This window comes from Geotrypetes seraphini, chromosome 1 (genome assembly GCF_902459505.1).
Source record: "Geotrypetes seraphini chromosome 1, aGeoSer1.1, whole genome shotgun sequence".
NCBI classification, from domain to species: domain Eukaryota; kingdom Metazoa; phylum Chordata; class Amphibia; order Gymnophiona; family Dermophiidae; genus Geotrypetes; species Geotrypetes seraphini.
In genome coordinates, this window is record NC_047084.1 from 67173703 (window position 1) to 67195015 (window position 21313).

The window sequence follows — 21313 nt, forward strand, 5'->3', positions numbered from 1 at the left end:
CCTGGAATAAAGATTACATAAGAATATAAGAATAGCCTTACTGGGTCAGACCAATGGAACAAAAAAGCTAGATATGGGAGAGTCCCTGGATGTCATGTATTTGGACTTCAGTAAGGCTTTTGATAGTGTCTCACACTGCAGGTTATTGAACAAGATGAGTTCATTGGGACTAGGAGAAACATTGACTGCATGGGTTAAGGACTGGCTCAGTGGCAGACTCCAGAGAGTGATGGTCAATGGTACTCCCTCCGAAACATCAAAAGTGATTAGTGGAGTGCCGCAGGGCTCAGTCTTGGGTCCAATCCTATTTAACATCTTTGTACGGGACCTGCCTCAGGGACTTTGAGGTAAAATTGCATTATTTGCCGATGACGCTAAACTGTGCAACATAGTGGGCAAAAGCACCGTGCCAGACACTATGATGCAGGACCTACACTTACTAGAACAATGGTCCGCAATTTGGCAACTGAATTTTAATGCCAAAAAGTGTAAGGTTATGCACCTTGGCAGCGGAAATCCACGCAGAACTTACACCCTGAATGGTGAGACCTTAGCAAGAACTGTTGCAGAACAGGATCTAGGAGTAATCATCAGTGAAGATATGAAGACTGCCAATCAAATAGAGAAAGCATCATCCAAGGCTAGACAAATGCTGGGTTGCATCCGTAGAAGTTTTGTTAGCCGGAAGCCCGAAGTTATAATGCCATTGTACAGGTCCATGGTGAAACTTCATCTGGAATGTTGTGTTCAGTCTTGGAGGCCACATTATCAAAAGGATGTGCTGAGAATGGAGTCGGTTCAGCGAATAGCCACTAGGATGGTCTCAGGCCTCAAGGATCTCCCATATGAAGAACATCTAGGTAAGTTGCAGCTATACTCTCTCGAGGAACGCAGAGAGAGGGGAGACATGATAGAGACGTTCAAATATGTTACTGGCCGTATTGAGGTGGAAGAAGACATCTTTTTCCTTACAGGACCTATGGCAACAAGAGGGCATCCGTTAAAAATCAAGGGTGGGAGATTTCATGGTGACACTAGGAAGTATTTCTTCACCTAAAGGGTGGTTGATCGTAGGAATAATCTTCCACTACAGATAATTGAGGTCAGCAACGTGCCCGATTTTAAGAAAAAATGGGATAAGCATATGGGTTCACTTCGAGGAAGTGCTTAGGGGGGAGGGTCCTTGAGTGGGCAGACATGTTGGGCTGATGTCCCTTTTCTGCCGTCATATTCTATGTTTCTATGTTTCAAACACAGTAGCCCGTTCTCACGGTGGCCAATCCAGGTCCCTAGTACCTGACCAAAACCCAAGGAGTAGAAATATTCCATGCTACCAATCCAGGGCAAGCTTAGCATACTGAAAAGAAGGAAGTGAGCATTTGTTGACTTAAGCGTTTTTAAAGGTTGATATAATTTCAACATGGCAGCCAGTATTGGGGTAGAGATAATCCTTTTAAAGCTTTAAAAACTAGACAAAGTTGTTTCAATATGACTTTGTTCAGTTAGTAGCTAGTGAAATTTCATCAAAACGGGAATATGCTCATATTTCACTGACCCTGTGAGTACTCTTGCTACTGCATTCTGCAATTTTTAGGGCTCCTAAATATATATGAGGGTGTGCTGAAAAGTTTCCAGCCCAACCAAGAAGAGAATGACGTGGATATGGTTCAATCAGTAATCTGAAATAATGTAAAAAAAAAAAATACTCCCTCTTCTGTGAAACTGCACTAGTAGTTTCTTTTTTTTTTTTGTATAAATATTTTTTATTCTTTTTTTTAAATTCTTACATCAAGTGAAATACATGTAATACATTCAATTATACAAAAAAACACTTGAAATTATCATTAAATTTTCTTACAATGTGAATTAAATAAACCCTTTTTCAGAATTTATATCATATTAATATTACAATAGTTTTCCCTCCCTACCCCTTCTATATGTTCTATACATGTGTTATTATATCTGATCAGTGGAATAGATTGTCAATGGTCTCCATATTTTATTAAATTTGTTAATATAACCTTGTTGTAATGCCAATACTTTTTCCATTTTATATATATGACAAATTGAATTCCACCAAAAAGTGTAATTCAATTTAGTGTAATCCTTCCAATTCTGAGTAATTTGCTGTATGGCTACCCCTGTTAAAATTAATAAAAGTTTATTATTATCAGTAGAAATCGGACTTTGTGTTCTCATTGCTGTTCCAAATAATATTGTATCATATGATAGTCCAACATGATTTTCTAATAAATTATTAATTTGGGGCCAAATTAATTTCCAAAAGGAATTAATGCAGGGACAAAAGAATAGTAAATGGTCTAATGTCCCCACTTCTATCTTACAATGCCAGCATCTATTAGATCTACTACTATCTAATTTTTGTAATCTCGTAGGGGTCCATAAAACTCTATGTAATAAAAACAACCATGTTTGACTCATAGATGCTGATCTTGTAGTATGTATTCTCCAGGACCAAAATTTTTGCCATTGAGATGGAGAAATTATCTGTCCTATCTCAATACTCCAAATATCCCTAAGTCCTGATCTCTTTTTTTTAAAAAAAAATTCGTTTATTTTCTTATACCATTTTGCGGCTTGGTGTCCTAGAAAATCCGCTTGAAAACAAAGGATTGGTAAACTATATTGAGTGTTAAGATTCTTCCATTCAGGGAACCCTTCCTGAATGGCCTGCTTCAATTGCATCCATTTAAAATATTGTGTTTTATCTAATCCAAATTTTTGTTGCAATTGTGAAAAACTAAGCAGTGATCCATTTACTATTACATCTTTTAAAGTTCGTATACCTGCTTTTATCCATTGTTTCCATACTATTTTAAATCCACCAATTTTGATCCTGGAGTTTACCCAAATAGATTGATTTAAAGATTTAGTCAAAGGATCTGGTGTTAAATTGCTTATAAATCTTAGTGTTTTCCATGTATCTATTAGAATTCTGTTGTCCTTATATCTCCTAGGCATTGTTATACTGATAAAATGTTCTGGATGTAAAGGAAACATGAGGCGCCATTCTAAATATAACCAGTCGGGTACATTTTCCATGAGATCTGGGAGGATCCAATACATTCCCTGTCTTAAAATATAGGCTTGATGGTACCTATAGAAATTTGGAAAATTTACCCCTCCTTCCTTAATTGTTTTTTGTAATGATGCTAAAGCGATTCTTGGTCTTTTCCCAAACCAAACAGATTTTGTTAGAATATTGTTTAATTTTTTATAAAATGACCCCTGAAAAAATATTGGAATCATACTCATTTGATAACAAACCACAGGTAATATCATCATTTTAACTGTTTGGACTCTTCCCCACCAAGAAAGATGTAAAGGATTCCATTGCTCGCACATTTCTGTTATTTTTTTTAATAAAAGTTTTTCATTCTCTTTTACTGTCATCAATTGTATTTTTTATAAGAATACCTAAATATTTTAGTCCTTCCTCTTTCCATTTAAATGAATATGAATCAAATAGTCCTTTGGTGCAATGGATATTAATTGGAAGAACTTCAGATTTTTCCCAATTGATTTTATATCCAGAAAACTTTCCAAACTTTTCTATTAAATTAAGTAGATGTGGAATGGTGTCTTCTGGTTCTCTTAAATATAATAATATATCATCTGCATATGCAGATAATTTAAATTCCCAATTAGAAAATGTGATTCCCTTTATTCCCTTAGTTTGATTTATTGCAATTAATAAGGGTTCTAGAACGATATCAAATAGTAAGGGAGATAAAGGACAACCCTGTCTAACTCCCCTTAGCAAGTTAAATTTATCAGATAAATTATTGTTTATATTTAATCTTGCTCCAGGGGAGCTATATAATGTTTGAATCATTTTAATAAAACCAGGTCCTATACCAAACCATTCTAGAGTTTGATACATAAACTTCCATTCTACTCTATCAAATGCTTTTTCTGCATCTAATGATATTAGAAAAGCTGGATCATTCAAATTTTTTGCTAAATTTAGAGAATGAAATGCTAATCTAGTGTTATGTGAAGAGTGTCTTTTAGCAACAAATCCAGTTTGGTGTATATCAATAATAAAAGGAAGAGCTTTTGCTAATCTTATAGCTAGCACTTTAGCAATTAATTTAGCATCTACATTCATCAAAGATATAGGCCTATAATTTGTTATCAATGTTGGATCCCTGTTTGGTTTTGGTAAGACAATTATAACAGAATCAGCCATAGTTCCTGTTATATTTCCATTATTTATTTGATATTGATATAAATTTAATAGATAAGGTAATAAAATATTTTGAAATGTTTTGTAAAATTCAACAGTATATCCATCTCCACCTGGAGCGGATCCAACTCTTAAGAGCTTTCAATGCTGATTCTACTTCTTTTAAAGATATATGTTCTTCTAAACTACCTTTTATATAATCCGGAATATTTGGTCCAATAAATGCCTTTAAAAATTCTATACCATCTTGTTCTTTATTTTCATAAGTATCAGAAGTGTATAAATCCTTATAAAAATCAATAAATTGTTTTATAATATCTTCATTACTAGTGTGTGTATTGCCCTGTTTATCCTTAATTGCAATAATCTTAGATTTTCTTTTTTTTGCTTTAATAAAATTTGCTAATAATCTTCCATTTTTATTTGAATTTCCATAATACTGTACTTGCCGACAGAACATATCTTTCCTTACAAATTGAGAAGAAATCTCATTATATTTAACTTTTGTTTTTAATAATTTCTGCAATGTATCATGTTCCCATTTAGTAATTAATTTTTGTTCTAATAATTTAATTTCTTGTTCCAATTGTATAAATTGTTTTTTAAGTTGTTTTTCCATATATGCAGAATATGATATGATATTTCCTCTCATTGTTGCTTTATAAGCGTCCCATAAAATTTCAATGTTTATGTTATCCAAATCATTAAATTGAAAGAATTCATGCATTTTTTCTTTAATATTTTCTATAAATTTTATGTCTGCAAGTAAAGCATTGTTAAATCTCCAAATTGGTTTAGAATAAACAGATATATCATTTTGTAGATCAATCCACACACCAGCATGATCTGATATGATAATAGGATCAATAATTGCTTTCATCACTTTTTGTGGTATGTTATTAGAAACAAATATATAATCAATTCTTGAAAAGGATTTATGGACCTGAGAACAAAAAGAATATTCTTGATCATTAAAATGAAGGATACGCCATATATCTACTAAATCACAAGTTTGTATCAAATTATCTAATCCTAATGATTTCATTATTTTACTTGGTTTTTTATCCAAAATAGGATCCATTACAGCATTGAAATCTCCAGCTACTATTAAATTAGAAGCAGCCAGTGGTAGTAATATCTGTTGAATATTTTTGAAAAACTCCATTTGATTTGAATTAGGAGCATATAAATTGAATAAATCCAGGGTTGTATTCCTCAGATTCATTTTAATATGTACCCATCTTCCTAATGGATCAAATTTTATTAACTTAAAATCTGCTATACATTTTTTATTTATGAGAATAGCTACTCCTGCTTTTTTTCCAACAGCAGGTTTCTAGCCACACTGAATGGCCCACGCTGCTCCCAACACTCATAGGAACTCAGTGAGCGTCGGGAGCAGCACAGGCCATTCAGCACGGCTCTCTGCGCTAGAAACTGCTAGTGCAGTTTCGTAGAAGAGGGGGATAGCATTTAATTTCTGCAAATTGGCACTTAACAAAATAAGATAACACTCTTTTCAGCTACAGTGGCAAAAAAATGGCTCAGAATTTATGAAGTTGGTTGGCTGGCCTGAGAACATTTCAGCACTCCCTTGTAGCAGAACCGTTTTATTCCCCATATTTAATATAATTCAGTCACCCTGTAACCAAAGGAGCAAGCTCTCAGAAGAAATTTGTAGTTTATCCAATTATATGATTTTTGGACATGCTTTAAAGTTTGATTTTCCAGAAATTTTTTTGAAGAATCTTTAAGATTTAAGTTTTAAAATGATTTGATATGATCTTGGTTATTGATAATATAAGAGTGAAATTGTACTTTATGTAATGTTTGTAATTTGCAGTGTTGTTCATAGTTGCACTTCAGTATTAAAATATACATATTTACTTTTATTTAAGTAAAATTATAGCAAATAACACACAAAATGTTTACTTAAGTGAAAGTAAAAAAGTTATTGCCTAATATAATACTTTTTGAGTTAAAAAGTAAAAGTACTTCAACTACAATGAATGCAACTATTAATATTTTTATCCCAACAGCTTAATTCCTCTACAATTTAGTCCACTTTGCTTTTAGTGAAACTAAATGAAAATGACCGTCACTCATGCCAGTACGGTTGTGAATCATTAATCCATTGTTCTGTTTAGCTGGAGACCTGTAACCAGTTCAACAACCACAGACAACTTTGTTGCTCTGATAGGCTATATTCACTGAATAACAAAATTTAAGATGAGATGATCTACTGTTTGTATGATGAACTTGCATAGCAAAATCCTATTCCTGGTTTTGCTGTTTCATTTGGTTTGCTGAAGAATCATTATTTACATTTCTCTTCCCCTTTTTACTTTTAACTGCAAGCATCAAAGTAAAAGTAGTAAAAATTGGTAAAATTGCTACAAACTTTTACTTAAGTACAGTAACTAGATGCATTTATTTAGTTACTGTACAAACTGGTAATTTGAATGTTTTTGTTTTATAATGATAAATTGCTGAATATTTTAATCTGCCTTCATCTATATGTGTCCGTCTCTAGGAAAGGTGACAAATAGCAAATCCAAAATGTTGAAAATGGCTTAGGTTACAGTACAATAGGTGATACATTCTAGACCATAGGGTTATTTCTCTTTACCTGCATGGACTGCAGAAGAGAACCATTCCAGGTTTTGCACTCCACCTCTAGGCTACTTCACAGGCTAGCTTAGCTCCTCCCATTAGTCTTTTTCTTCTTCATAGCTGCAGGTGTTAGAGTTCTGTTCTCCCCCATTTATTATTTTGAATTTGGTGTAGTTTCATTACCTTTCACAGTTCTTTCACGTTTCAAGCACTTTTAAAAGCTACCTGCTTGAAAATTCATAAACTTCGGTCTGTAGCTGGCAGGCTGATCCCTTCGGGGTACCTGTTAGCCGGTCTGCTAGTCTTCTTTGGAGCTCAGGGCTGTCCCTGACCTGGCCTCGCTCCCTGTTAAGCGGGGGCTCAGCCGCTGACCGTTTAGCACGCTTAGGGGGCTCAGCAGTGTTCCGCAGCATGTAAGGCTGCGTTTCGTGCCTCTGCCCGTTGTGGTGTGCAGTCAGTGGTCCGCAAGGGTGGAGGCATAGTTAGACAGTGGGTCTGACCGGCAGCTCGAAGAATCAGCTTGATATCAGCTTTCCCGGCAGTGTAGCAGTGAATTCTGACTGTCTTTTCTCAGAGGCTAGAGAGCAGGTACAGTGTCTGTCTCCAGTAATGTAAGAGGAGCTGACAGACTCTATCAGCGATTTAAAAAAAGCTAATTTCAAGGGGTTTGGGGTTTTTTCTAGTGCTCCCCTGGGTTCCCCTACCTGAACTTTACTAATTTTGGAATTTTTTAATTTCGGGAAGGCCATTTTTTTATAGTGTATTTTTGGCACGATTTTGATCTGGCGACCATCTTGGATTTTTAGCAATCTTTTTTTTCAACTTATTCCTACTTCTTCAAATTTAGAATTTTTGAAAGGAAAACTGCTGTGATGGAGTCCTCAGGGTCTCCTAGTGTGGATTCATGTAAAATTTGCTGCTTTTGGCATGTTCATGTGCCACGTGCTGCACGGCGTGGTCTGGGGGGGCAGTAACTTCGGGTTCAGCCTCCCCTCGGCCCATTGGGGTGGCCGTCTTTATTTTCGGAGCTTGGGACTGCACATTTATTGTCCAGCCGTGAGACTGACCCTCTGCAGCCTACAAAGTGAAAGTATAAGTAATCTGAGGGTGACTCTTTGCCCTAGGGTCCAGATGCCTTCTCGGAGTTCATGAAATTTTTGTGGTACGAGTTTAAATCAAGGGGTCCAGCTGCTGGAGGTTAATCTATTACACCTATGGAGTCACACAGCGCAGCCATTTCTTCGGGGACGTCAGTATTTCATAACACCTCGGCTGTTTCACAGTCTGTGCTGGGGACTACAGCGGCGAATCTGAACCTCGCTGATCAGTGGGCGCCACACCGAGATGCCTTGGAGATGCATCTGCCATGGACATTGGCGGCCAGAGCAAGCATGGTGGCTTTGCCCGCATTCACTCTGCAAGGGTGTCCCATTGCAAATTGCCTCCTGGATTGTAACCATGGATGCCAGCCTTCGGGGCTGGGGGGGCTCACTGCGATCATCGTCCCCTTCAAGGCTGTTGGACCCCGTTGCAGAGGCTGGAGCTCAAGGCCATTTGGCTAGCCCTGAGAGTGTTGCAGACTCATCTATGTCAATTGACAAGGAGGAACCAAGAGCACCCTTTGGCTCAGGAGGCTTAGCTTTTGTTCCTTTAGGAGGCATGTCATCTCCCGGCACTGATGGCGTCCCATGTGGCCGGAGTGGACAATGTTCAAGTGGACTTCCTCAGTCATCAAAGTTTGGATCTAGGCGAGTGGACCCTGTCGCCTCAGGCGCTTCGAAAGATTGTGTGACGTTGGGGGTCAAACCCATCTCGATCTCATGGCCCCAGCGCAAAACAGTAAAGTGCAATACTTATTCAGCCAAAGATTCGAGCCCGGAAGCAAAGAAATCGATGCCCTAGTACAGCCAGGGCCTCCGGATGTTGTTCTATACGTCTACCCACCCTGGCCAATGTTAGGCAGGGTTCTTCGGAGAATTGCGCCTCATCCAGGCAGAGTCATTCTAGTGACTCCTGATTGGCCGCGAAGAACTTGATACGCAGATCTGATGCAACTGCGAGTAGGACGCAGTCTGCGCCTGAGTGCCTCCATGGACCTTCTTACTCAGGGCCGATGACCATGGAAGCTCTGGGTCGCCTTGCTCTTATGGCTTGGCTCTTGAGTTTTCGGCCTTGGAACGTAAAGGCTATTCGGAGCTTGTAATTACGCTTCTCAAATCCAAGAAGTCTTCCATGGTTTCCGCCTACGCTAAGGCGTGGAGCACTTTCAGACATTGGTGTACCCTGGATCAAGTAGACCCTTTTTTGACTTCTGTGTCGTGGGTCCTTGCTTTTCTCCAGGCTGGTCTGGATACGGACCACACTGTGGTGTCCTTAAGAGTCTGGGTGGCTGGTCTATCTTGTTTCCAGTCTTTGGATAGCCGGGCCTCGTAGGCATCGCATCCACATGTTGCTCGTTTTTTGAAAGGGGCTCTTCTGGTCCAGCCGCCCATTAAGAATCCATTCCCGGCCTGGGACCTTAATGTGGTTTTGGCGGGCCTTGGCAAAACTCCTTTTGAGCTTCTTTGCGTTGCCTCACTTCTGGATCTTACAATCAATACTGTTTTTCTGGTCGCCATCTTTTCTGCCAATAGTGTTTCCGAGCTGCAGGCATTGTCTTGTAGAGTCCTTTTCCTCTGAATTTTGGAGACGGGAGTTTCATGTTGGACCGTTCCTTCCTTTATTCCTAAGGTGGTGCCAGCGTTACATATCAGTAGGAGGTGTGTTTACCTGTTTTTCAGCTGGCAGGTTCCAAACATCAAGATTGTCTCCTGAAAAGGTTGGATGTGCGCAGGGTTCTGCTGCGTTACCTGGGGGGGGGGGGTCACTAACGATTTTCGCTTTTCTGACCATCTCTTTGTGCTGACGCAGTCGTTTAAGTGTGGTACTCCTGCTTTCTAAGGCCATGTTCTTCCAGTGGATCCATAGAGCCATTTCCTCCACTTACATTTTGGGGGAAAACAATCTCCTGTGTCTGTTAAGGAGTATTCTACTAGGAGTGTGGCTTTTTCGTGGGCAGAAGCGCATTCTTTACCTTTATATTAGTGATTTCTATTCTGCCTTTACCTTGTGGTTCAAGGCGGATTACATAAGATTTCTCAGGAGGTTACAAGAATTGTACCTTTATTTAAGAATTGTCATAAGAATTGCATAGGAATTACATAAGAATTTTTGGGAACTTGATGTGATACCTGTTGGGTAATTAGATACATTTTAGATTTGAAAGGGTAGAGAGTGTGGTAAGTGGAGATTGGGAAGGAACTGGTCATGTTAAATAGGTTTTATGTATTTTTTGAAGAGTAGAGTTTTAGTTTCTTTTTTGAAGGTTTTGTAGTCTGTGGTCGAAGACAGCAAATTGGTGATTTGTCTGTCTAGTTTTGCTGTTTTGGTGGCCATTAGATTGTCATATAATTTTCTACGTTTGACATTTTTGGTTGGTGGGTATGTGAATAGTGAGTGGGTTCTTCTGTGCCTGATTGAGGTGGATTGAGTTAGTTGGTTGTTCCAGTAGGATGGGCTTTCTCCATTAATAGCTTTGAAAAGTAGGCAGTAGAATTTAAAGTGTATTCTTCCTTGTATTGGGAGCCAATGTGAGTCGTGGTATGCTTCTGTGATGTGGTCATATTTTTTTAATGAGTAGATGAGTCTTAAGGCTGTATTTTGTATTGTTTGTAATTGCTTTATCATGGTCGCTGGGCAGGGGAGGTATAGTATGTTGCAGTAGTCAATTAGTCCAAGGATAAGAGATTGTACCAAAAGTTGGAATTGTTTCCTGTCGAAAAATTTCTGTTTCTCCTGAGGAGATTTTCAGGGAGGCGATGTGGTCATCTCTTCACACGTTTGCCAAATTTACAGAGTAGATGTTGCTGCCAGACAGGACTCTGCTTTCGGGTCCTCGGTCTTGAAGACCGGCACAGCAAGCCCACCCTGACTCTCTGGGGGACTGCTTTTGTACATTCCTATGGTCTAGAACACAGTTCTTTAACCATCGGTCCGCGGACCGGTGACGGTCCGCAAAAAAATCTTGCCGGTCCACGAAGGATTTGGTCCCCGCCGCAACGAAAGGCCGGCGTCAGCTGACTTGCAACTTCCTGTTGCAGTCGCGGTGCCGGGACTCCTGCCTTCGCCGGGACTCCTGCCTTCCACCGCGTTTGCCTCCTGCCTTGTCTCCACACTTCCAGACCAGCAGCGTCAGCTCTGTGTACTTTTAACTTGGGCACAGAGCTGCCCCTAATCAATAGTTTAGCGCGGTTTCATGAGGCAGCCTCGGGGCCTTTGCTAGGCCGGCCCACATCGCATCATCGAAGCGGGCCGGCCTAGCAAAGGCCCCGAGACTGCCTCATGAAACCGCGCTAAACTACTGCTTAGGGGCAGCTCTGTGCCGAAATTAAAAGCACACAGAGCTGCCACTGTTGGTCTGGACTCTTGGGCCGCTGAAGGAGGGCAAAGAGCAGCTGTCCTGGAGGTTTCCCTTCCTCTTGCCTTTGCAGGTCCCTTTTTTTTTTACCTTCAAACGGCAACGGGCCCCAGCATCGACATCAATCAAGTAAGTTCCACTATTCCTTGCAAGCAGTTCTGCTCAGCCAAAGCTTCCCCTCTGACATGTGCCACCCTCAGGGGAAGAAAGTGACCCGCAAAGGTGAGGGGAAGGGGGGCAGATGATGGAAGTTGGGGGGGAGAGAGAGAGAGAGAAGGGGCAGATGATGGAATGGAGGAGATGAGAGAGAGAAGGGGACAGATGATGGAAGTGAGAAGAAGGGAGAGAGAGCAGAAGGCAGATGGATGTCAGTTGAGAGGGGAGAGCAGATGCTGAATGGAAGTGGGGAAAGAACACATACTGGATGGAAGGAGGAGATAAATAAAGGGGGAAGAAAATAGTAAGATAATGGAGGGGTGAGGGAAAGGGGTGACAAGCTGTGGGTAGACATGGTGAAAAGAGGGAAACAGGACTAAATAGTAAGAAAGAATTTAATTTAGATGGAGGCAGAAAATAGAGAAGGAAGACCAGAGAAGAAAAGGGAAGAGAGAGCAGAGAACGATATCAGATCTGAGTGGAGGAAATGAGAAGAGAGAGATGCTAAAAACCACAGGGGGGAGGGAAGGACAGAGATGCCAGACCATGAGGGGAACAGAAGGAAGATGATGGATGCCAAACCAAATTGGGGGGGGGGGGCAGGAGGAGAGATGGCAGGGAAAGACAGTGAATGGAAGGGGCAGATGCTGGACTGAAGAGACAGAGAAGGTTATCATGCCCTCATCTGGAGTACTGCATCCAGCACTGGTCACCGTACATGAAGAAGGACACGGTACTACTCGAAAGGGTCCAGAGAAGAGCGACTAAAATGGTTAAGGGGCTGGAGGAGTTGCCGTACAGCGAAAGATTAGAGAAACTGGGCCTCTTCTCCCTTGAGCAGAGGAGATTGAGAGGGGACATGATAGAAACATTCAAGGTACTGAAGGGAATAGACTTAGTAGCTAAGGACAGGTTGTTCACCCTTTGCAAGGCAGGGAAAACGAGAGGGCACTCTCTAAAGTTGAAAGGGGATAGATTCCGTACAAACGTAAGAAAGTTCTATAGTAGAAAGCTGGAACGCTCTTCCAGAGGCTGTTATAGGGGAAAACACCCTCCAAGGATTCAAGACAAAGTTAGACAAGTTCCTGCTGAACAAGAATGTGCGCTGGTAGGGCTAGTCTCAGTTAGGGTGCTGGTCTTAGACCAGAGGGCCGCCGCGTGAGCGGACTGCTGGTCATGATGGACCTCTGGTCTGACCCAGCAGTGGCAATTCTTATGTTCTTAGGGCAGACACTGGCTGGAAGAGAGTGAAAAGGCAATGAAAGCAGAAACCAGAGATGACAAAAGGTAGAAAAAAATAATTTTATTTCTATCTTGTGATTCAAATATATCAGATTTGAAATATGTATCTTGCTAGACATAACTGGGGAGTGCAAAGCCCAGGCAGTGCTTCTTTAGCTTCCAGCTGGCTTAGGGCTCTCTCTGACCAGGGGGCAGTTGCCCTAGTTCCACTCCCCTAACACCATTCCTGTCATGTGTGACTGTGGTATTCTGTTACATGATATTTGTGTAGCATTCTGTAATAATTTGGCTTATTCAGTTTTCTTGATAGTAGAGGGGATATATGTGAAGGGGAGGGGAGACAGGGTTTTTTTTGTTCTTTGCCCTGTATTATTTGTATTTATAAAATGACAATTGTATAGAATATTGTTTCTTTTTATACTTTAATAAAATATGTTCAATATAAAATCATAACTATTTGAGGCTTGTGCAGATGGGATCAGATGGTTTGTGGGACCGACCTCACGGGGATGGGGCAGCGATGGTTTTTTAAAAAAAATTTCAGTCTTAGTAGTTTGCCGGTCCACAAAATAATTATTTTATTTCCGCCGGTCCATAGGTGTAAAAAGGTTGAAGAACACTGGTCTAGAATGTCTCACCTATTGCACTGGAAAAGGAGTTTATGTACCTACCCTGGTGAGATCTTTTCCAGTAGGTAGGTGAGACATTCTAGACTCCACGCCCTGTCCTTGCTGTGCCTGCTTTCAGATTCAGATTTCAGACTTCATTGTCACATTTCAGTCTCCTTCACTGTTACCATCTTGTTCCGTGGAGACTGGTCAGCTTTTAGGGGCTGGGAAGTAGTTGTACATAAGTTCACCCTGTTCTGGGAGTAGTTCCTGTGCTCCTTTGAAGCCTATGTTGGCAGTTATGGGTGCTGTTGTTTTGAGCAGAACAATGTTTAGCCTGTCGTTACAGGTGCCTCTACTTCACAGATGTGAGTGTCCTTTCATGCTTGGTTACTGACTGATGGGAGGCGCTAAGCTAGCCTGTGAAGTACCCTAGAGGCGGAGTGGAAAACCTGGAATGGTTCTCTTCTGCACTCCATGCGGATAAAAGGAACTAACCCTACGGTCTAGAATGTCTCACCTATCTACTGGAAAAGATCTTACCAGGGTAAGTACATAATCTCCTTATTTTTCATATCATGTGTCTATAAGCAGTCTACAAAAGTTGCATATTTGAATTTCTGTAACTTTTTTTTTCATATGAAAAGGATGGAGTTTGGACTGTTGTATTACAAATTGCTTGCTTAACAGAATTCATTAAAACTTTATTTTTTTGTTTCTGGAGACTTTAGTCATTTTTCTCAGAGACGGTCACATATATGGTTCAATTCAAATATCCACATTAAATTAAAATTAAGTTTTGTTAATATATTGTTACTTACGTATTGACTGAAAATACTAGTTCATCAATTTTGAGATTACAGTCTTAAATTTGCTAACATTTTACCTTCAATAAATACAAATTTCATTCTCTGTTTAGGATTGCAAGAGGGCCGTGGATCACAATGCAAGCATAGTTGAGCATTGCCTTAATGCTTTGGAATGGGCTTGTAGAATGCTGCCTTTCTCAAGGTTTATGAATATTGAAGAACTTGTGCAAGATATAATCCTGAGCCTTATAGGAGAGCTGCCTCCTATAAAAAAGGTAAAAAGTATATACTGAAGGAGGGAAGTATTGTAGGTTATATAGCTTTTGTCAAACTCATTTTGACAGATTAATTGGCTAATCATTTTTCATTTCTGGGTTAAGCCTTGTCCACTTCCAATTCAGCCAACCAATGTTCACACCTGGGATAAACAAGTATCTGCATAAATAGTGTGCTTAATAATATAACCAAATGAAACAAAAGGAATGGAAGTCATAAATCTCAAATTCAAATACATACATATTGCATCACAGCATTAGTGCAGAAACTTTCTCTCTGAAAGATAAACTGAGTTGAGCTACACAGGAGAATACAGCCTCAGAGCTCTTGTAGGCACCCATAGTAATTATACTTATCCCAGGACAAGCAGGCAGCATATTCTCAACATGTGAGTGACGTCATAAACAGGGCCTCACAGCGGACAGCCTCGCAAGCAGACTTGCTTGAAGATTTTCAAGTTTGCAAGTGCTGCACCACGCATGCACGTGTGCCTTCCCGCCCAAGTCAGGGCGCGCATCTCTTCAGTTCTTTGTTTTCCGCGGAGCCGAGAAACCCTGTTTCTTAGCTCTGCTGTATTTCTAAGTGCCTTTCTCACACAACGGCTTTCCTTTATTTTATTTTATTTCTATTGTGTGGTCGGTCGCTGTGCGGGCACGTCTAAAAAAAACTTTAATATTTTTCCTTTCTCCGTTGGTTCCGTCCGGCGGACTAAGGGCTTAGGCCCTACCGCCTGTCCTTGTTCGACTGCAGCTCTCATTGTCTATGTCCCGGCCTCTTACTGGGTTTAAGAAGTGTAGCCAACTGTGGCCGGGCCATTTCCTTGACCGACCCACATCGTTGGTGCATCAAGTGCTTAGGACCAGAACACAGTCCTGAGTCCTGCCCACGCTGTGCTACCCTTCAACCTCGAGCCCTTCGCAGATGTCGTGTCCAGATTTTTGAGCTCTTTGGCAACATGTAGCAGTCTGCGGAAAAGGGCTCGACCTTGGTCTCGACTCCAGGGGCGACCTCGGTGAAGTCCCCTCGACCTCGAAGGCCTCATCTGCTGTGCCTCTTAAGGTTCTGTCCTTGGGTAAGTCTCCTCTTCCTTCTCCAGGTACGCTCCTTAAGAAGCCTCCAGCTGAGTCTCAGGCAGTCCAGGCAACGAGTGCAGTCGTGCCAGCCTCTACGAGTCCTCCATCCAAGCGTGCCTCCAAAAATAGGGAATGCTCATGCTCGAGGTCACCCTCATTGGAGCGCACTGCTGCACCTGTACGACCAGATCCATTGGTCTCGGTGCCTATGTTCGAGGACATGCTGAAAGCCATCCTGACCACTCAAATTGCCTTGGTCTTGGCTCAGCTTGCTCCTGCCTCGACCCTGCTTCCTGCGAGCCAGCCTGAGTATTCCATCAATGCGCCTCAAGAAAAGCCTCGTAGGTCTCGACGACTGTCCTCCAGTGATTCTTCTCTTCGTCCTTCCAGGCCCGAGTCTCCAAGCACCCAGCCTGTTCCTGACGAGGGAGCCAAACCTCAATTGAGGCACCATACAAAACATGCCTCATTCTCGAGGCACCTGCCATCTAAGAAGAGCAAAGAGTCTCCTATACAGGGTATGTTGTCTCCCGTACCTCGAGTATCGAGGCCCATCGAGACCCCTTTGAAACTCAGGCATAGGTCTCGACCTCTACAGTCTCCTACACCTTCTGCGTCTCTACATCGAGGCAAGTCGAGGTCGAGGACTCTTTCCTCGAGGCCACTCATGAGAGATCCTCCTTCACCTATCTCTCTGAAGCATAACTTGAGGTCATCCCTTCCTCAGACTCCTGGGTCTTCTCCTTCGAGGCTTCTGAAGCATAAGCATTCTCTCACTCCACCAATATCACAGAGTAGAGCCTCTTCAGTAACACTTGATACGTTGGATACAGATATGCCTTCTCAATATTCCAGAGAAGCCTCTCCATCCTACTCCTTGATCACGATCCTCTTCACCTCTTGTGGAGGCTTTGGCCTCTAGGACATCATCTTTTACAAAGTTTGTCTTTGATATGGGTAAGGCTCTTTAGCTTGATCTTCAGTCTGAATCCAAGTATACCCCTGAATACTTAGCCGAGATGGAGCTTTCTCATCTGCCCAAAGAAACTCTGAGGCTTCCCATGAATCCTATATTAAAACAAACATTCATCAGGAATCTGGAGACTCCCTATTCCATACTAGCTATTCCCTCTAAAATGGAATCTCGCTATCGTACAATTCCTTGCAAGGGATTTGAGAAAGCTCAATTATCTCATCAATCCTTTGTTGTGGAATCCTCTCTAAAGAAATCTAATCCCTCCAAGGTCTATGCTGCTGTTCCTCCGGGCAGGGAAGGATGTACCATGGATAAGTTTGGCGGTTGTCTTTATCAAAATTCCATGATGGCTAATAGAGTCCTCAATTATAATTTCATCTTCATGTCCTACTTTAAGTACTGCATTAAAACCATGCCTTCTTTCTTTCCTGACTTAGCTGTCCATCGCCTGCCTGGGTTTAAGCAACTGCAAGAGACTTTTTCTCAAATTCGCCTTTTCATGCTCCAGGCCACTTATGATGCCTTTGAGTTATCATCTAGGGTGACTGCCTTTGCAGTAGCAATGCGACACTTGGCCTGGCTACGCATTGTGGATATGGATCCCAACTTGCAAGACTGTCTAGCTAATCTACCTTGTCAAGGTACTGAGCTTTTTGACAATACCATCGAGGCAGCTACCAAGCGTCTTTCTGAACATGAGCGATCTTTTGCCTCTCTGGTGTAGCCTAAGCCTAAGGCTCCATCTGCAAAACCTTATAAACTGCCTCCTCAGCGTTACCCTCAAAAGTCTACTCCGGCTTTTTCCAGGCCTCCTCCTAGAAGACAGCAGCAGCAACAACGTCAACAAAAACCTCAGACTCCTGCTGCAACTAAGCTAACGCAGTCTTTTTGACAATCTAAGTCTGAGCATAACATTTACCTGCATCCATCAGACTTTTCTTCTGCCCATAGGAAGTCGACTCCATCATTTTTACCAACAGTGGGAGCAGATTATATCAGACCTTTGGGTTCTCACCATCATTCTAGCGTGTTGCAACTTCCCCTTCTTCAGGAAGCTCAGGCTCTTCTTCGCCTTCGAGCTGTCGAGGAAGTTCCCCTCAACCAGCGGGACATGGGCTTTTATTCCCATTATTTTCTAGTCCCAAAGAAGATGGGGGATTTGTGACCTATTTAGGACCTCAGAGCCCTCAACAAATTTCTGGTCAAAGAGAAGTTTTGGATTTTCTCTCTTCCAACACTGTACCCCTATGATGCATCAAGGGGATTGGTTATGCTCTCTAGATCTCAAGGAGGCTTACACTCGTATACCAATTTATCCAGCCTCTCGCAGATTCCTGAGATTTCGGGTGGGGAATCTCCATCTTCAATACTGAGTTCTTCCTTTCGGACTCACCTCATCCCCTAGGGTCTTCACGAAGTGCCTCGTAGTGGTAGCTGCAGCCCTGCGGACGCAGGGCCTTCAGGTGTTTCCATACCTAGACGACTGGCTCATCAAAGCGTCGTCTCAACAGGAGGTTACTGTAGCGACCCAACAAACTATTACGTTCCTCCAAAGCCTAGGATTCGAAGTCAACTTTCCTAAGTCCCAGTTGCATCCCTCACAAACTCTACAGTTTATCAGAGCCATACTGGACACACTTCAGCTCAGAGCATTCCTTCCTCAGCCATGTCAAGATGCTCTCATTCACCTTTGCCAACAAGTATCTTCTCTATCAACAATCTCAGCAAGACAAATGATAGTCCTGCTCGACCACATGGCCTCTACAGTTCACATGACTCCTTTTGCCAGACTTCACCTTCGAGTTCCTCAGTGGACCCTGACATCTCAGTGGCGACAGGATTGTGATCCAGTCTCTCAGCACATTACAGTAACTCCTTCATTGAGACAGTCTCTCCTCTGGTGGATGCTCTCTTCCAATCTTTCCAGAGATTTGCTATTACACTCGCCTCCGCAACAGAAGGTCCTCACGACAGATTCTTCTACCTACGCTTGGGGGGCTCATCATGACGGTCTCCATACTCAAGGCCATTGGTCCAGCACGGATCATCTTTGTCACATCAATCTGTTGGAACTCAGAGCAATTTTCAATGCTCTCAAAGCCTTTCAACATCTGCTACACGACCACGTGGTCCTTGTTCGGACGGACAACCAAGTGGCCATGTATTGTGTCTATTAAATGATGCTTATGATGTATGCCTATGATGTGCTACAATAAGGCACGCTTATAATTAGCTTTTCCTGGCACATGCACATATTTATGTCTCTTTCCGTGAACTGTTCTGCGCTTGTGTCAGGTGCTTTCTCCAATGACTGATCGGATGATATTTCCGTGAACCTCATTTGCATGCAGAATTTTTGGAATTTTTAGAAACCAAAAAATTTACTAGCACTGCAACAGCTCACAGATTTTAGTGGTGACTTTAGAGTTTCAGGGCCTTAAACACTTAACAAAGGACACTATTAACATACAGTCTGCAGACAATTTATACTTCTGAACACAAACTATGGCAGAGTCCATTACGGGTTTTCCTGGAACCCTCTGTATATTCACCCAGACATTCAAAAAACCATTTTAAAAGGTGCAACAAAATAGGGAATCTCAAAGTTCTTAAGAGTATTAATTCAGTTCCACACTTGTCTTCCTTTATCACAGGACTCTCCTTTGTTCAATATATGAGGTTAGCCATAGCCCAGCCATCCCCTTGATATTCTCATATACTCTCCAGCTCTTTCCAAGGCTCCTTCTCAGCCTACAGCTAGCAAATGTGGAAGTCTCTCTCTCCCTCAGGGTCCTACCTGAATCATTGCAGTCTGGGGGCAGAAGTACTCCTCTCTGACTCAGCAGGGCTATATCGCTTCCCTAATAGATCTCAGCATTGAGCTACAAAGCTCAGGGCATTCTGAGACAAAACTGTGTAAATAAATATACACTAGCCTGTGCTTAGTTTAACAATTGTTTATTAATAATATGAGGATATATAAGTCCTAAAGACAGACAAAGTATGTTCTAAATTCTAGTCAGAAGCCAGCCCCATTATATAAGGAATGTGGCATCTTAGTCACAAAGGATCAAAGAATACATAAAAGGATTCGTTATTACAAGTGCATAGATTAGTTTACTATTGACTTTAAATATATGGTTTTATATTTTTTGTGATAGACCCTTCACCCCTTGGTCATCTGACTACCCATTTTTTTATTGGAGCTTTAAATCGGTCACTACTCAAGATACGAGTGACTTAGTGTTTTTCCTTTCCTGTGGAGCTCCCTGTCAAGTAACAGTATTAACGTTAATGAAAGTGAAGTAATTTTCACATCCAACAGAGGGGTCATACATAGTGAAATTAATGATCTTACTAGTACCAGAAGAATCCTAGCTTAATATTAGTGATACATTAATAAATATATTTCTAAGGTGCAAATTTTACCAATTCCACACCACAAATTCATCCACCTTCAGTCTCAGCCACCCATCAACTCTCATCCCTCAGTTACCATTTCTCTCTCACAGCCCCCCAATGTTTATTCCCTCAAGCTCATTCTCTTTACTCCCCATCCCAAGACTCACCTCTCCAATTCCTTTCTTACCACCACAGATTTGTTTTCCTTTCCCAACCACTGAGTGTGAGCTACTCTCAGGCCTGAAGATTTCTTCCTTCAACTCAACTACTCTTCTCATTTTTCCTAGGTTATCCCTTTTTTTCTCATTCTCCCCAATGCTCCCCTCCTTACTTGAAACCCACTGACTCAAGCACTTATCCTATTCCTCCATTCAGATTCAGTTACTCACACCCTCCTTTTCTCTCACTGACTCTTGGTTCACATCTGCCAGTCATTCCCAGATCATCTCCTGTTCTCTTCCCCTAAGGCTGATATCTATCTCTCTTCCTGTCCAGATTCACCCTTCATTCCATCTAACTCTACCCAGAATTATCCCTGTCTTTCAGTTCCATTCTCCCTCCTCTCCCCTCTGTTAATTTTCCAGTATTGTCAGTTCCTGCCCAATCAGAACCTCCAGGAGGAGAAAGAGGACAATAGGGGTGCTTCACAGCATCTCTTGCTCCTCTTGTTTGGTGGAAAGTGCTACTAGTGACCCTGAAGCGAGGGAAAGTATGCTTGATCCATCATCATTGATGGGCACTGGAGGAAAAAAAAGAAGGCCTGGCAAAGCCTTAGCTGGTATCAGTGATCGTTAGCAAAGGGAGAGGAGGCTAGGACTGAAGATGATTGTGGTTGGTGAACTGAGGTCAGGTTCAAGTGAGGAATACCAGCAGTGAAGGGAATGATAGCAAGTCTAGCCTGGTGGTAGTGATTGTCAGAACAGCAGCAAACCCGAATGAATCAGCCGCATCACGCTCAGGATTTTTGAGCATGGTGCGGCTGGTTCATTTGGGTAGTGGGCATGAGTGGAGCTGGGGAGAAGATGCTGACCCATGGGAGGGGATGTTGCCTGCCGCTTTCAATGTGGGAGGGGGATTGCTGGCTGTCTTTAGGCTGGAGCTGAAGGATGGTGCTGGATTTGAGCTGGGGCGAAGAGAGGTATTGGATCAATGGGGGGGTTGGGGCTGGAGGGAAGTGAGAGAGGTACTGATGTGGAGGGAGACTGGAACTGAAGGGAAAAGAGAGGGAGTTGGAGGGAAGGGAGAGGTACTGGAATTGCAGTTCAGAACTGGAGCTAGAGAGAAGGGAGAAATATGTTGGACCTATGAAAGGAGGGGCTAGAGGGAAGGGATAGGGGTGCTGGATCCTTGGAGAGTGTTGAGAGAAGGGAGAGAGGTACTGGACCTGCAGGGAGGAGGCGAGGGAAGGGAAAGAGATGCTGAACCAAAGGGATGAAGGGAGTGAAATATTTAACACAGTGGAGGGAGGGAGGAAAGAGAGAGTGAGAAGCAT

General features: G+C 42.0%; 1 protein-coding gene across 5 annotated transcripts in view; it reads left to right on the forward strand.

Moving 5' to 3' along the window:
• Nucleotides 1-21313, forward strand: part of CPLANE1 (ciliogenesis and planar polarity effector 1) — a 372488-nt gene that overhangs the window by 152389 nt on the left and 198786 nt on the right. For all 5 annotated transcript variants that reach the window (XM_033932742.1, XM_033932734.1, XM_033932750.1 and 2 more), the window contains one exon: nucleotides 14205-14369. In XM_033932742.1, coding sequence (XP_033788633.1) covers nucleotides 14205-14369 — 165 coding nt within the window. The remainder of the gene's footprint in view (nucleotides 1-14204; nucleotides 14370-21313) is intronic.